Consider the following 18,251-nt stretch of genomic DNA (forward strand, 5'->3'; position numbering starts at 1 on the left):
GGGGGGGGGGGGGGGGACCCTCCACATCGTCACACCAAAGCTGGATGCGGCATCAATCCAAGTGTCAACCATAGGTGCTTATGTGAGAGCGTTAAGACGAGTTCGACGCGCCGTCTAGCGTTTGGGTTGCATTGCATATGCATGTTTGTTATTGTATTTTTCTAGCGTGCGACTCATATTGCATATCATATGCACAATCTTGTGAGCACTGCGGGCTGATCGGCCGGCCTGGATCGATCCCCGATCTTTCTTTGGGTTTGATCGGTCATCCCGGGCCAATCACCCTATCATTTGGATTTGATCGATCGCTACGTTTCGATCACCCACTTTGAGTTCGATCGGTTGTACCGAGCCGATCACCATCCCTTTTAGGTTGGATTGATTACACCAAATTGATCCGCTAACTTCTTCGGTCCGACCAATAATCACGGTCTGATCGACCGATCACTTGCATGTTTTATAATTTTGCATCATATTTCATGTTTGTTTTTCATGTGCATAGTGTCCCCTATGTATCTGTCATTGCATGTGCATGGATCATTTTATCGCATTATTTGTATGTGGTTATTTATGACATTTTTGCATAATTGCGTGAACACTTCGGGTCGATTGATTGTCTTAAACTGCTCCCCGATCTTTTTTGGGTTTGATCGGTCGTCTGGGCCGATCACTCTATCTGTTGGGTTTGTTCGATCGTTATGCGTCTATCACTCACTTTGAGTTTAATTGATTGTTCATCATTTTGGGTCGGTTTAGTTATCCTGAACTGATCCGTCCACTTCTTCGGTCTGATCGACAACCACGTTTCGGACGTGATCGTGCAATCTATTTCGTTATTCGGAGTCGTTCGGTCAACTTTCTGACGATCAGGCTGAAAATGATAATTTGCACATTTTAAGGGTTCAATCAACTGAACCGTGGTGATTAGACGAACCAAAGAAGTAGGTGGATTTGTTCGGGATAACAAATTTGGCATTAAAGGATGGGTGATCGACTCAAGACAGTCAATCGAACTCAAAGTGGGTCATCGACGCATAGCGATCGAGCAAAACAACAAATAGGGTGATCGGTACGGGACGATCGATCAAACCCAAAAAGCATCGGGGATCAGTTTAAGACAACTGATCGACTCAAAGTGCTCACGCAATCATATAAAAATGCCACATATGACCACACGCAAATAATGCAACAAGATGGTTATTGCAGATGCAATGACTGGTACATAGTGGGCATCATGCACATACAAGCAAACATGCAATATGATGCAGAAGCATAAAAACATACAAGTGATCGGTCGACTATACCGTGTTGTCAGTCGGACCGAAGAAGTGGGCAAATTAGTTCATGGTAACCAATCCAACCCAAAATGGTTGGTGATCGTCTCGGGATGGTCAATCGAACCCAAAATGGGTGATCGACATGCAGTGATCGATCAAACCCAAAAGACATGGTGACCGGCTTGGGATGGTCGATTAACCTGAAATGCTCATGTGATGATACATACGACATGCAATATGATCCACACGCCATAAAAATGCAATAGAAAAATACAATGCAATCCACACACTCAACGGTGCGTCGAACTCGTCCTAACAATCTCACAGAGACACCTAGGGTTGACACTCTTAGATTTGGGGTATCGCCGCCTCCAGCTTTGGCGTGGCGATATGGAGGGCTTCTTCCTCCGATTTCTACAAAGCTTTTTCCATTCTACGAACACTGACGATCTTATAGAACGGACTAGTTACAAAGTTTTTCTCATCCTTTACGATCGAACTCAACTAACCCATTCAAGGGAGATTAGGATCGCCAAAGCTGTGGGAAATTGGGATTCCAACTCACAGAGATCAATGTCTAAGGCTCACAACAAGGAATCACTTTGCTTCGTATAGAACTTGGTCAACCAACTCTATATAGGTAAATCAACGATCAATCACATAGGCACATCGGCGCACGCACCATGTGTGGGCGATCAAACCCACACACCTAGACACCACTAATCCTAAAACTGACAATTAAGAAAATACTACCACCGTGACAGTTGCAGACGTATTCTCTTTGTTTGCTTCAAATCGTCGGCGACCGATCCATGCACCGACCTACCTCGCAACGAGACACATAAACGAGCAGGAGCTAATGAGGTATGCAAAGTACCCAAAACAAATATCCCAGCATATAAAAATATGCAACCAAAATGTACCTTCAAGAAGGGTTGGGTCGAAGTCTTGCTCAATACTATGAGAGATCACAACAAATTAATATACCCGATGCAACGAGTTTATCTCTACAGTTTCTCAACACTATGAGAGATCACAACAAACCATTGGCGCATCTTCCAAACAATTTCAAATCACAAAATATCCACTTGTTTGCATCTATGAATAATTATTTATTCTTGAAAATCACAAAAAAAATCCATATATGTTTACTCTTTAAATTAATATACCCGCATTTAAAAGATTTGGAGCAGGATTTTAACCTAGATTTATCTTCCTCGTCCGCCTCCATGATTTCGGGAATGAATAGTGCGAAAGGAGATAAAAAATGGGGGTTTCAATTCCTGTATGAAACAAACCAAGAGAAGGCTTGGCGGTTAGTCGTCTCGGCGAGGACGAGAGCTCCGACAACCGAGTATGCCGGCGGGGGAAGAAGGCTCAGGTGAGAGTTTTTTGTGAGAGCAGGCGAAGGAGGCAGGACGCCGGCGGTAGTCTTTGTCGGAGACAAGAAGAAGGCCGGCGGTCTTCGCCAGCGACGAGGAGAAGGTCGGCTAGGGTGGAGTGAGGTACGAGCAAGCTTCCGTGAGAGAGAGAGCTAGGAGTGAGCCATGCGGCTCGAGATAGTGGGCGGAAGAGATAAGGGAGAGAGGGAGTTGCATGGAATATAACAAGAAAAAGTTTTTTTTATTTTTATAACAATAATAATATTAATATTATTATTATTATTATTTAAAGTTCTCTACGCATTTTTCGCCGAACGCCCCATCATGGTGAAATAAAGGTATTTCTTAGGTAAAATTGACATTCCGGAAGCATTGTGTGGTCCGTTTCGTCATCCGGGGTCGTTTGGACTACTTTTTTCGACGATTGGGCGAAAATGATAGTTCACACATTTTTAGCTCGCCCGCAAAGCTGTGGGGAAATGGATGTCCTTCCCAAGTAAAATCAACATTTTGGACGCAATCGTGCAATATGTTTCGTCATCTAGAGTCATTTGGGCAACTTTCTGACGATCGGGTCAAAAACAATAATTTGTACATTTTAAGTCTGCATGCGAAGTCATAGCGAAATGGACGCCCTCTCTAAGTAATATCGACATCCTGGACACACTCGTGTGGTCCATTTCGTCATCCAGAGTCATCCGAATAGGCACGTTGGTGGACAGGCTAATTTGAGTCAATTTCTCGTGCAACGTAGCGAATAACATTATGTTGGCCCGACCGAAGCCATCAAACCAGCAAAATGTTGATCGGTTTTCGCCTAAGCACAAGTCAAATCCTAGCAGAATGACCCCGGCTACGTGCCCCTTAACACGTGTAGAAAGATCCTGGGCGAGTGTCTAAACTATCGGATGTTACAGACAGGTCGTAAACTATGCTGAGTCATACAGGTGGACACCCTACACGCGACATTAAAAATTGATGCCAACAAGTCTGTATTATGAGTTTTCTTAATAAATGAAAATCTTGTAAAGCACTTGCTCTTATAGTTTTTCCTGATCAAGAATCTATCAACAGCTAACTTTTCATCAACTTTATCATATATTATTACAAGGGTTATGAGTGCACATCTTGTCCATCAATTGCCCTCCAAAGTCATTTTTGTGGTGACCCTGCCACTACTAGCTTCCTACCGAGGCAAGATTTGCCAAAAAACAGTTCAACTTGCTTTTGATATACATTAATGGCTTCATCCGTAGAAATTTGCAAAGTTGCAGGATGACTAATTTCGATCTATAAGCATACTATAGCCCGCATTAATGACAAGTAGAAAGACAAAAAATGGAGCCCTTACAAAGACTCCTCTATGGAGAATCTTTAAAAATACTATTTATGGGTATTTCCCTCATTTTGATTAATTCCATAAAGTTGTAATGATTATATAATGATTCTTTGATTTATAATAAAGCATTCTACAAAATGTATAATGAGTTTGTTGAAGGTGTAGACTATCCCCCACTGGGAGAGTAAAATATGGTGCAAGTTTGACCTTTGAGGGTGGGAGAAAAAGTCGAGAAAAGAACACACCTAAAGCTCATTGAATATGCATGATGGTCCTACAGTGTTCAATGTGTTTGTAGATGTCGGATGCACCAATATAAGAGTTAATTTCTTAAAGCTTGAAACTCACTTGAATGAAGTACAAAAGAATTGTCCTATTAAATATAAGGATTCCTAAAAAGTATGAAGGACTCGAAAATGATTTGTAACCCTCAAAGAACTCTTTTTTAACCAAGCATCATAATTTGTCAAATATGATATAAAAATAAGTGCCAACAAGATGAGATTATGTCAAGTTTCTAATGAATGTTAAAGGATTGTGGGTTATTTGGACCACACGAGATGATGGGGTTAAAGTGCCATGTTAATGAGTTTAACATCATAACATGGTGGGGGAGGACTTCTGACATGGTGGTGAGGTTGGCCAAATATGTGTTCTCGTGTTGAGCATCTATAATTAGTGTCATCAAGAAGAGATTATGTCAAATTTCAAATGAGTGTTACAGGATTGTGGGTTAGTTGGGCCACACAAGATGATCAAGTGTCAATGTTAATGAGTTAAACATCATAACATGGTGGGAGAGGAATTACAACATGGCGGTGAGGTTGGCCAAATATGTGTTCTCGTGTTGGGCATCTATAATTAGTGAGCACTTTTGGGGCAAATGAATGCCAAATTGTTGTGATAGTACTAAAATATAAACCTTACGTAGGAGCTAAAAATTCTCAGTCAAGGACTCTTTTATTTTGCACATCAGCTTCCAGAGACGAAGTTGGCACACTTTTAGTAGTAGGGTAATGCTTGCTGAGGAAAAGAAAGGTAGAGGCATGATATTTTTGGTTTAGAAATTGTTTCTTAAAATGGTTGGTGTTAAAACGGGAGACCCAATTGTTGCAAGCATCACGTTTGTTGACCATTGAAAAAGTATTTATAAAGCTTACAAAAGTTTGTTCATTCGTCATAGATGTCAAACTGTTGTATATTAAAAAAGTTTTATGACAAAAAATTTCAAGTCTTAGCTTAATAGAATATCCAACAAAAACAAAGATGGGAGTGATAAGAGAGCAATTTTTTTACGTGAAAAGCCCAAAAAAATGAAATCCTATTTAAAATAGTTTACAATATAATTTATGTTAGAAACTTTTACTCTTCTCCTCAACTAAACAAAATAATATTACAAAATTATGAATTGTCAAGCGACAATATCAATTAAGTGATAATTATTGGGCAAGAACACTAAGGCAATAATAGTCGCATAACAATAGTTGGGTTTACAATAACTGTTGGTGGTGGTAGGCAAGATTACTGGTCTAGCTCTCTTCACAAGTTCATATTTAGTTGTCAACTATCCGATCTCTCTTCCACATAGAGAATGATTTATTTACAATTATTTAAAATCACATTTCAATAAATCTAACCAAAATTTTAGAAATGCTCCATTAACGTTCATTCTTGATTAAACAAATGTGCTCACTAATTATAATTTGATTATGTTTATGCTCAAATGCCCATTATCAAGTGATTATGTTTAAGATGGCATTATGATTAAGTGGCATTTCTAGCAATCATTCTTGGTAGCAAGTGATTATGTTTACGCTCAAATTTGTTTAATTGTCCTTTCCAGGTAAGCACATACATATTGATTTTGTTGAGACCATTCTTTATGTATTTACATATCTTAATGACCTCAAATTTAAGTGATATCAAGCTCAATATATTTCTCTCATTGAGCTCTTAATTCAAGTATAAGCGTGTCAAATTCAAAGATCGTTTGATCTTTAAATTACTTCAAAGTTCTCAATCATACTCCAATTGCTTCATTTGAGCTCATTTAAATTTGGCTCAAAACATTTTGGTGTCATCAAGTTTGAATTATCGAGACATTCAATTTGATTATAAATTTATTGAAATTGGAGCAACGATAATTTTGTATTTGACTTTAAAAACTCTCACATCCAAAGGGCATTAAGATGTGTACTTAATCATGTGAATTTTTTGGTAAAACATCAAACATAAACGAAAATTTACACACATACCACATATTTTTTATGTGTTACACATCTAGCACCTAGAATTAGATATTTCCAATTTTTTTCTTCAACGCACCTGTTCAAACTATTTGTGGGCAGAGAAACAACACTTGCTTTAAGAAGAAAATAACTGATGATAGAATATTTGGGTATATCATCAGTTTGGTCTGCCTTTGAATTTCTTCTTCTTGGAATAAAAGTGTTAGAAAAATCAAAATAGCTATGGTAGACTTGAGAATTCCAACTAATCCAAAAGAAGCCTTACATTATTACATCTGATTAGCACTGTATGATATCTTCTCTTTTTTTTTTTCCTTTTTTTTTCTCTAATGTTTCTGCGTGTTTGTGTATATAATCTCTTTCTATTAAATTAGAAAACAACAACCAAAATGCCTATAATCACAACAATTGCTTGCAAAGAGTTAACAACATCCACTCCCAAAAAGCCAATTAAACAAATGTTTGTTAAAGTGCTTACCTGGAAAGGACAAGCCACAATGCTACCAAACATATCATCCTTTAAATGTGATGCATGCATGGTGTATAAAGCATCTTTAAACCCCTGAGAAGCAAGGTAATCTTCGGTTTCCTTGCGCAAACAGTAACCTTTGTAAACACTAACTGAAGGATCGCACACCTAATTGCATTCAAGAGCACGAATTTTAGTTAAAAAATGATCAGCGCCAAGCGCCATCATAGAAACCAAATTGTAAATTAAATTACTATTTTAAAATCGAAGTAAAAGGTAAAAGTGTCAATTAAGTGAGAAAAAATGATTGTATTCACTCCCAAATGTAATGAATACGCAAACAGAAGGATTTTAATAAAACAGTGGTTTAGATAAAACAAAGGGGCATTTACATGCATAGCACACAATTCTTATGTAATTACATATCTTACACCAAAACTTCCATATTTATGCAGACAGCACTCAAATATTTAAACCACATAAATATTAGTACTACTGCAACTTTTTAAAAGTGAGATGCACCTTTTCATGCATAGGTTTAAAACACTAAATTGCTATGCATGTAAATATGAAAGTTTAGATATAAGATAAATAAATACATAAGAAACTTGTGCTACATATATATTTTTTCTATAAAAAAATCAGTATTAAACAAAAATTTTAGGACTAAATATGATAGAAAAGGAAAACGAGCACAAATAGTGTTGGTTGTACTCAATAAGAAAAAAATAATCTGAATTGTCGACATAAAAAAAACGCTTTGGTGGTATTGTCGTTGATCTCTAAATCAACAATATAATGTTGAACTCGAGGGGAAAAAAGTCAACAACGGCCTTTTGAAGAGTACGGGTCCGTTTGGGGCAACTTTTGCGTTTCAGGATAAGCTGCTTATCTGAAACGCGGCCCGCGGGCAGGCCGCAGAAGTCGACCCGCGGCCCGCGTTTAATTTAAAAATCCAAACGCAGTTTCGGATAAGCTGGCGAAACGCGCGAACCAAACGGTACGGCGGCGTTTTCAAAACGCCGCCTGCACTTATAAGCTGCCCCAAACGAACCAGTCCAGAACGAATATAAAATTACATAATGAAAAATTTTTCCTGATATAGAAGAAACAAAAAATCAATAACATAAATAAGATATTTCTTCGAGATAAAAGAAATATATGGTTAAGTACATCTAAGTGCAATATTTAAATTATGCAAAATGCTTATCATGAATCAAAGAAAAAAGCAAGTGGAAAAAAAGTAATCTAAAAAATCAATATGGGAAGAGACGCTACCGAAGAGCTAACTTGAGCTTGACAGTCACTTAGTCTTTTGTAGATGCCAACTATGTCACCTTTCCGAACAACGTAAAAAGCATCAGATTCGTCTGCCATTTTTGGCTTAAGACTTGCTTTTGATGAACGTGAAGTGCGTGATCTCCGAGCAGCAAAGCACCTAATAGGAAATCCAGACGTGTGAGAATCAATACCAATCACTCTAACGCCAGTATGCCATATGCTTCTTTTCCAAGTTACAGTAGAAAGGCCAAAAAATGAACTCCTCACGACCGCCTGCCTCATCCATGAAAATAGAGCTGCAGAAGAAAATGCACAAAATGATAGTCTGAGATGAAAATCAATATAAAAACAAACTACAAATTCAGCCTGAAATAATGTGTTTTTAAGACAAATGCTCTTCAGGACATTAGTACTAAGTGACATAATAAGTATAATCCAGCATTGCAGAACTAATATAATATTTGAAAAACTATTGGGTCCGTCTTTATTAGACACCTCTTTTTCAATTCCTTTTTATCAAATTTCTTCTTTTGGTTGACAATTCATGAAAATTGTTGACTCAATGCATCATCTTAATTACGGTGATCATGAATAGGCTAGTATAACATAGGCATTGATTACATTTGATCCAGCAAAAGGCATGGGGAAAACAAACTCATGCCTCATAATTGTAAGCGGGCACTCCAAATTTGCAGGGCCACTGTTTGAAAGATAAATTATTTAAAGCGGCATTTACATACATACCATCCAACTCCTATTTATTTGCTTATCTAACATACCTAAACTTCAATTTTCACATACATACCATCCAAATCTTTCATATCACATAAAAATATCACCATTTTAACTTTTGAAAGTGAAATGCACCTTTTCATGCATAGGAAAGGTGGCATGTATGGAAAATTGAAGTTCATGTGTTAGATATGTAAATACATAGAACTTGAGTGGTATGTATGTAAATCTTCCTTATTTAAATAGTAAGAGATAAAGAAAAAAAATATTGATCCAATTGATTGGACCTAAAGCCTAATGGAAACAGTTTTCAAATGAACGATAGAAATTTGTGGGAATACTTTACACTATAATATAAGCATTTCCAATTACCATAAAACTACATAGAAGAGGTGTCTAAGAAATCAATGAAATTGACATAAAAAAAAGTAAGATTTCAAAATTTTCAAAAAAGAAGGAAGATATGCGAGGAGAGCAAATTACAAGAAATCTTCAAAGGAAACTAAGATTGTAAAACCTTTGATTAGGAACTTCTTCTCAGCCTTTGTTTCAAACTTCCAAGATAGTTTTAGGGCCCCAAACAACAAACAACGAAGAGAACCCTCTGCACAGAGAACTTCAAAACCGTATAATAAGATCCGACCTAAAAATTGGCATGTTTTTCCAAAAAAAAATTAGGGCAAACACAATATTTCTCCAATAAATCAAACAACTAAACAAAAATATAAAGATAAACATCTACAATTCGAGAGTTAGGCGAACTCTTCAAATTCCTACAACTCGAGAGGTAAAAATCTCTCCCAAACCCTAGAACTAAGACTCACCACACAATCTCATGCATAACATTACCCCTAGACATAACAAGTTTATTTATATCCAATAATAATAATAATAAAAGCCTAAATTTCCCCTAAGCATACAAAAGACAAATTTGACCTTAGGCTTGGCACGTAACAATATTCTCTCCACAAAAGACACATTGTCCTCAGGGTGGGAAAAAGTGAGTGTTCCTCTTCCTCCCACACAGCTGTCTCTATTTCTTCATTCTCTGCCTCCTCGCCATTCGCTATGAAAACTTGTAATTTTGTATCCTTGCAAGGGTGCGCTAAGGTAAACTTCCCATCACATTGAAAACATATCCCCTTAGCTCACTTCTTTCAAATCTCTATCTTTGTAAGACGCTTGAGTAGTGCTACCGGCCGGCCGTGGTCCATTATTCATGATTATTCATGTCCTGTGCAGCCTCCCTCTGGACTTCCATTGTTTGAGCTTTTGGTATCATCGTGGTTCTAGTAGTTCAGTACGGTGTTCCATCTGAGTTGCTCCTTCTGGACTTCTTCATCTGATTTTTGTCCTCAACCATCTGAGCTAGCTTCATCTTCTCCCTCAAATCCTGCGGTCTCAATGGTCGGAGAGATGCCCGCATGTTAGGCTTTATGCCCTTTATAATTTTTTTCTTCAATCCTACTTCAGAAATCCCCCTTAACGGTCCTGACATAGCTCAAATCTCTCTCGTAGTTCACGATAGTCCCATCATGAGTTGAGGCATAGAATTGTTTGTGTAGGTCTCCTTCCCAAATTGCTCAAAATGCTCCAACAATCATTGAATTCCTCCCACGAATGGATTGGGTATCTAGTCTCCTTTCACTGAAACCAGGCTAGAGTTCTTCCTCAAAACATAACCCCGCTACCATGAGTTTCTCCTCCCCCATCAAGCCCATTCACTGAGAAGTATCGTTTAGCCCGATACACCGACCCATGTGCGTCTTCTCACTCAACGATCAACATCTTCCACCCCAACTTCCTCTTCCTCCGTTGTTTCCCCCATGTATCGAGTGCAAACCTCCTTCCTTTGATCGTAGTCATATCCCCTCCCTCCTCTCCTTTCTTCTTCGTGCTCTCCCACACCTCTTGTATAATCTTTTCTCAATGTTTCAGCCTAACCACCTCCTTCAAAAATGTTTAATCCCACCCCTCATCAGAGATCTGAGAGGGGGTCCATGATGGAGGATGTTTTCCTTCTAATGTTTCTCATGTTAAATCTCATTTCCTTTCGACTTAGCCAATGAATCTCTGGTCAACCCTTAGGTAAAATTTGCAAATTAAACTGATAACAAGGAATTGGATTGCATCTCAATAAACTTCTTTATTATCTCTTGAATTTTTCCCATGCTCTCGAATCGGTCCTCTAGTCGGTTCTCCAGAGAAGAAAATTTATCATCTAAGAAGGCGAACCATTCTTCCATCCCAAATCTGATTTGATTGATTTCTTCATGTAATTTCTTATCCAGATCATCTACTTTCTTAGCTATCATTCTTTCTAGATTTTTTTTTTTTGCATCACCAAAAGATGTAAGCACCACTCACCAAATTTTGCCTTCCTAGCTAGCTCTAATCGCGACTGTATCGCATTGATGGAGTGATTGTATCACAGTGTTCAGTCATGAAGGCGGCACCGCACCAGTCGGAAAATGGAGTTCCAGGTCTCTATATGTCGCTTCCCTATACCTCATGGTCTTGTTCGCCTTCCTCGCCAGCACAAATCACGACTACTTTGTGAGGACGGTGTGGAAAAAGGAGAACAAAAGAAATTGTGGTTCCCTATAAGCCACGAACCAATGATTTGCCTACTCCAAGATCCCGTACTCACGTCCCTGCAACAGGTCGATTGCATGTGTATCCAAACTTTTTGCAAGAGGATCCTTCCTCCAAGAGAAAACAATCTAAGCAGAAAAATTAATAATTCTTTCCAAATTCTCAGATCGATGCTCTAATACCATTTTGATATAATCTGACATTAAAATCAACATGTTTTTCAAAAAAAAAAATTAGGACAAAAAATCAACCAACTCAACAAGAATACAAAGATAAACACCTACAATTTGATAGGTAAGCGATCTCTCACAATTCCTACAATTCGAGACATAGGAAATCTCTCACAAACCCTAAACCTAAAACTCACCACTCAATCTTATGCATAACCCTAACACTAAACATAACAACTCTATTTATACCCAACAATAATAATAATAAAAGACTAAATTTCCTTAGGCATACAAAAGACAAATTTACCCTTACACAAGCGCCCACGTAACACTATAATGATCTAGAACACAAATCTAAATAAAGCTTCTCTTGAGAGAGAAAAAATATGAACTTGTTTAATATGAGAGGCAATAATGGCCTTTCAATTTTCATCACTAGTTCACATTTCTCATTTAGTCCATAATTTGAATGAAGAAAGAGAATTTGCTTGAATTCATGGATGTCTCGTTGAGAATCTTACATCTCTGTTTATACAGCAGGATTCTATCTATACCGGGCAATTCCTTCTTTGGAGGACGCATGGTGATGAAAATGACCACTAGTACAAAGTTTTAACAATATTTCAATAGATACTCATATAAGAATAAGGCAAGCTATAGCTTGCAACCGCTAGGCCAGTCCCACAAATTGGAATGCAACACCTAAATTCGCTCGCCAGCTGGGAATCCCACTAACTCTCATCATCAAGCAGTGAAGTACATATTATCCATACCAAATTTGGTGGTGATATTCTGGAATACGAAGAGTCTTTTAATTAGAATGTCGATAAGCTAATTATGCATCTAAAAATATGGGATATCAACTTTCTATTTTTTTCATTGTATAGAGACGATCAATTTTAATGTGTATTGATCGACCATATGAGATTGGATTCTGTGCAATGTTGCTAATCGATTTATTACTGCAATATTATTTTATAGAATCTTCCAAAATTGCTCCAAGTCATTTATAATTAATTAAATTCATGATATTTTGTGTAGATATTGGGGCATCAATCGAAATTTCAACTCCAACAATAGATTAATACTTGCTACTCAGCATGACTAGATTTCCTCCCAGAAAAGTGTAATAACCAGTAGTAGATTTCCTATCTATGAATAATCCTATGCAATCAATGCTTGTGTATGCCTCAAGGCTGAGTCTTCCATTTGTTTTAGTTAAGATTAATTTTTTGGGGTTGATTTGAAATAACTAAAGTTGTACATGAAGCATGTAAATGAACTTCTTTAAGGTTATGCCTGAATTGAATTAGCACTTACAGCATAGGCTACATCTAATATTCAAATGATAAGCTTCCAATCATGCTTTGATACCTTCCTTCGTCAACTCATGCCTCTCAAAGTTTATAACAATAATCAATTGACATTTTTAATGGTTGCATTCCATAAAACATATTCATTTAGATCCAAGATATATTTTAGTTGCGAGATAAAGATCCCAAGTCTTTATTATTCTAAGGAAATATTTGTGCCTTCACATAATTTTACTTCAAATTCTTTAGATGATTGTTTTTAATCTTCTCTAAAATCACCCTCTTAGTATAATTATTTCATACACGTAGACTATCAAACCTGTGATTTTATTTTCATTGGATCCTTTATGAATAGAGAATAAAATTCATTATTTTCGTGGCTTCAATGAATCTCACAAAGAATGTCGTTCGAGACTATTTTGGTCTATCTAAGTCCTCTAGTCCACATGCATGATTAATGTTGAATTCATAATTGAAGCATAGTAAGGTTAAAAAAATGCTTCTTCAAGAACATCATGTATGAAAAATTTTTCTTATATCAGATGGTTATAATAGGGCTGGTTGCCAAAGAAAAAAAGCATCTAAATGAAATCTAATTTTGCAACTGGTGCAAAAGTGTTTTCATAATAAATCTCAAAAATTTGGATGCAAGCTTTTGCAATGAATGTAACTTCATACCTATTCAATGTCAATTTGACCTGTTCATAACAGTGTAAACCCATTTGCATCCAATAATTTCTTACCTTATAATAAATGTACCACCTCCCAGGTATGGTTTTCTTTTAGAGCTCTCATGTCATGATTTTTTTTCCATTCTTTATTCTCAGGTGCTTCTTGGATATTCATTAAATCTTGAAATTAGTTATATCAATGAGGAAGATAATGTATGCTGAGAAAATGCTGAGAGAAAAAATTTATCTCATTTTGTGCAACTGGAATACAAATATCATCTTAGTTTTTAACATGGGAATAGATTCCATACCTTCATTGCATGGTGGCGTGACCCGATCTCATACAAATTCAGATGATTGGGCAACTTTTTTCAGAGCTTGATTCTCTCCTCATTGAGTAAACTTAGATGAATGGTTTACGTAGAGCAATGTTGTGATTGCTTTTTTGGAAACGCTGAAGCTATCTAAAGAGTAGGGTGTTAACCAAAACTATTAAGGTTAGTTGGGGAGATGCTCAAAGATCAAAGTTATAAAATTAGGGTAGCCTTAATTTCACAGCTTACCATAACAACAACCTTAGTCATAGTCATAAGATACTTGACTATCAATAAAAGTAACATTACGATAGATAAAAAAAATATTAGTACTTGAGTGCTAAAACTTATGAATTTTTTAATCGACAAGTATCTGAGGATAATGCATTTCAAAAAAAAATGGATCAAGTTAAGTGCTTTGAGAGCTTTGATACAGCAACTCTACCAAAAGATTTAGTCGGAGTTGTGACAATTCAAGTCAGAAAAAAAATTATTTGAGAGTTTTAATAGGTGCATTATTTTGTGATATACTAAATAAAATGTGATTCACTAGAAAAGAGGTGATTAAGGCAGCCTACCCTATAAAATATTGAAATATTCATTTAAACGAGTAGGGTGCTAATGGTCTCAAGGTGGCTTTTTTTTTTTTTTTTGTTTTAGAAACTCACTTTGTTGTGGAGTTTCAATCCAAGAAGATTCTTGGAAGATGCATTTCTTACGAGAAAAGAAATATGGCTTGATTAACATATCTCTTCCCATTAATAGATCCAATAATTTTAATATTAGTGTCGAATTGGGAAAGAATCATTTTATAGAATATGGAATGGACTTCAGTTGCATTAAATTTATTGTTGATTATGAATAGTTTGAGTGTAATAATCTTTGAACAGAAAAACCATATGTCCCCATTAATATTAGAGATACAAGATGGACACCATACATCAATATGGATTAAGGAGAAAGGCATGGAGCTTTTGAGGGCTTAAAGGATAACATAGGCCATTTGACATAAATCATGCTGCAACTTTTTCTTTTTTTTATTTTATTGAATAATGCAGAAAGCAAAGATTGGAATATAGAAGGATAGATAACCCATCAGAATACAATGGAGCCAAATTACTGCCCTTTTTGAAGCGTTGGTGTTAGTTGAATTTGAGCCACAATTTTTTTTATTTTGTTATAATGTTCAATAATTGAGAGAATGCAATAATTGGTGGCGTGAATTGTCTTAAGTTTATAGATTAAGTCAATATCTCATCTTTTGAGTATGATTGCATCATTGTATTCAAAATATCTTTGGAACTAGTTAAGAAAATGCACGTTTTAGTAACTTATATTGCCATCGAATTTCAAATTCATAACAAGAGAAATCTTCTATGTATCAAACAATAAAAATTAAGATAATCTTCTCTCAATATGGAGACATAAATATGGACAGGCATTCTGTTTCCTTTAGGAAATGTTCTCAAAACTTGGGACCAAACAAGATAATTTTTTTTATTCAATATGAATGAAGGTTGAACATTTGCTACTTACATATTAAGGATTAGAGTTCGATTTTGATTAAGATGCATTTGGTTGGTCAACAACCTTTTATATATAGAGATTTTTCCTAGGCTTAAAATAAAGAATATACCTATCTTCATCCTATTATTGATGGGCTGGCTAATGTCTACCCACAACTCTCAACTATTGTTAATGATGGGTTGGTTGCCATTTGGTGGAGCCCAGCATTGTGGTGGAAAATGCAACAAATAATGAAGATGAATTGGGGATTAGGTTGGTAGGTTGGCCATGCCAGTTGTTGGGATTATTAGTTAAAATAATAATTATATTGATACTTAGAACTTCAGCTATAGAAATTTTTATAGATATATTTTTTCTTTTATTTCTTGCTATTCAGTGTGTAATGTGTAAGGTTTAATATAAGAGGTATAATGATATTACTTTTAATTTTATTAAAAAAAAATACCAATAGCTTAAAACTTTTGAGGCATTTTTTTGAGGCAAGGCACATCTCAGCTCGGGTGATAGAATGAGAATTTTTTAACACCTGAGTGTAATGAGTACTTGATTTATAATACCTAAATGAACCTCTTTATAAATATGGGGTGAACATTGTAATGTGAAGGGGATTATCTCTTGTACACTTAAAAAAAGTCCAATCTTTCTTTATTGTCTCTTTACCTTCCTTAACTCAAAATATTCCTTATTTAAATCTTTCCTTAGTTGTGTAAATTCACTGAAAAATCAAGATCGAACAGATAGAATACAAATAATTAAAAATATTTATGTAAATGTTCCTATAAGAATAAGAAAGATAATAATCTCCAATCCATATGTTAATCCCACGAATTCAGAATAAAGTACCGTAAAAAATCGTATAAATATATACAAATATTTCTTGATAGCATTCACGATTATCTATTGTATAAGAAAACATACACACATCTATGTCTATACATAAGTCGAGCCAATTTTGAGTTGAACCGAACTAACTTTGGGTCATCTTTGGGGCAAAGAAAATCAATATAGAATGAAGTTGGTTTAAAATTCAAGTGATTATCAGGGGAATTAAAAATAATGTCAACTATATCAATTTGCTATTGCACCATTACTATATAGATGAGCACTAGCTTTAGAAAATTTTAAAAACTTAAACTACAGCTCTCCATCAAACACTTAGACAGCAAGATCAGCAATGAAATTCTCTGAAAAATTTGACAAAGGGTATTAATTACCCAATGACTCAAAGTGATGCTTTAGACAATTTTAATAAAGCATGTCAAAGTTTCTCCATCATTATCAGTAAAGTTTCATGGTTCAGCTTTCCCGAAATAAGAAAAAAAAGTGGCAATGAAGTTTTTTTAACAAATAAAAAATGCAGCATTTACTGTTCCCCTTATTTTTGTGCTTCTTGCGAGATAATGAATCCCATGTTTTGGCCATAGGCTAAATATATTTAGATCCACAATTTACCCACTTATGTAGATTTATTCACTCAGGCACAATATATTGTACAATAAGCACAATATAATATACAATATAAAATACCAACCATAAAACAATCACTAATTTACACTCCAATGTTTTGTACAACATCTGAGCAATATTTTTAGCAAATAAGAAAGATGTTGCCTCCATTAGATTCACTCTTATGGGGAGTTGGTTAGCATCTTTTAATATGACTTATCACCGAATTTACTAAATCCAGCCAAACGTTAAAATACAGAAGTTCCATGGATTTATGAATTTTTTGCATTTAGGTACTTAAATTTTGCCTTCGATTTGGCTCAAATCGAATTTTACTAAATCCAGGAGTAGAATGGATTTACAGGTTTACTAAATACTACTAATGCTAAATCCTACTTGCAGCCAAACGCCCCCTTACTTACCAAACACAAATTATCTAACAAATAAAACAAAATGCTTGGATGTAGTGCCAAACATTCGAACTATCCAAATGGGCAATACAAGCAAAGATTTTTTAGTAGAACCATAAGTCCATAAGACAATAACATGGTTTTTCTCATTGTTGAGGGATGATTCTTCAGAAAATTTTCCTAAATGCAGAAGCAAGCCAGACTCCACTACAAGTCTACAACCTTATGAAAGAATTCAACAATAAAAAAAGCAAAAATAAATATCGGCCTCCGCAATTATAGCACCAATTTCTCCATAAACAAAAACGCGATTTACCAGAAGCAATTGAAGAGCTCTTCGTAGAAGAAAAGGCAGAGCTACAAAATCATATAAGGTTCGAATGAGAATACAAATATGCATTCAGACTGCGCAGAGTGAGAGAAAATGGAAAGAGACCAGCCTATACGCACACTTCCAGCTGCTGCTAGTGTTAGGGTCCGCACGGATGAAGGCGGCACTGAGGAAAGCACACTGAAAGCAACACTTGTGGCCTTCAAGCTGCTAAGTGGTCAACCTGAACCAGAGAGTTCAGACCTCCAATTCCTGCGGAGGCGGTCGGGCTGACAATTGGTGGCTGAGAGGAGCAGGGAAAAATGAGAAAACCCTAAAATCCATAAAACACTGACCTTTTAATGAAAATTAATTATTTAAATATAGTTTTCTATTGCATTACTGTTAAAAATGGAGTAATTGTGTCCATGTCATGTTGATATCAATCTATGACGATTGAAATACTTCGTGTAGGATTGTGATGATTTATAATTTATTCGGGTCATATTCAAATTTATTATATCTATGTCGCGTGATATTTTGACATGTTCTAAACCTAAATTGAAGATCTTAATTCTCAGCATTTGAAATTGACTCGATATACTTATTTCAATATTTGTTGATCACATTGCTTAAAAAATTTCTTATTCTAAGCATTCAATGTTAATTTTCGAGATTTGATCATAATCTGAACATCCCTAGATTCTTGCCTCTATATCATTGTTCAATTGCTTACCGTCGAGGGTGAATACGTTCTTTGCTGAGT

The 18,251-nt window shown here is 35.8% G+C and overlaps 1 protein-coding gene across 10 annotated transcripts in view; it reads right to left on the reverse strand.

The window, feature by feature from the left end:
* The window catches only part of LOC110023808, a 46,510-nt gene extending 28,669 nt beyond the window's left edge, over positions 1-17,841 (reverse strand). For 2 of the 10 annotated variants that reach the window (XM_020723413.1, XM_020723404.1), the window contains exons 1-4: positions 17,626-17,841; positions 9,247-9,372; positions 7,995-8,293; positions 6,726-6,884 (exon numbers count right to left, since the gene is read on the reverse strand). In XM_020723413.1, the coding sequence (XP_020579072.1) occupies positions 6,726-6,884; positions 7,995-8,279 (444 nt within the window). In that variant the 5' untranslated portion in view covers positions 8,280-8,293; positions 9,247-9,372; positions 17,626-17,841. Of the gene's footprint in view, positions 1-6,725; positions 6,885-7,994; positions 8,294-9,246; positions 9,373-13,789; positions 13,939-17,491; positions 17,533-17,611 lie in introns of those variants that run through there. The other 8 variants (XM_020723406.1, XM_020723410.1, XM_020723405.1 and 5 more) reach the window with 8 other exon arrangements.
* Positions 17,842-18,251: the final 410 nt, after the last annotated feature.

The sequence above is a fragment of the Phalaenopsis equestris genome, unplaced genomic scaffold (genome assembly GCF_001263595.1).
Source record: "Phalaenopsis equestris unplaced genomic scaffold, ASM126359v1 Scaffold000232, whole genome shotgun sequence".
Taxonomy (NCBI): domain Eukaryota; kingdom Viridiplantae; phylum Streptophyta; class Magnoliopsida; order Asparagales; family Orchidaceae; genus Phalaenopsis; species Phalaenopsis equestris.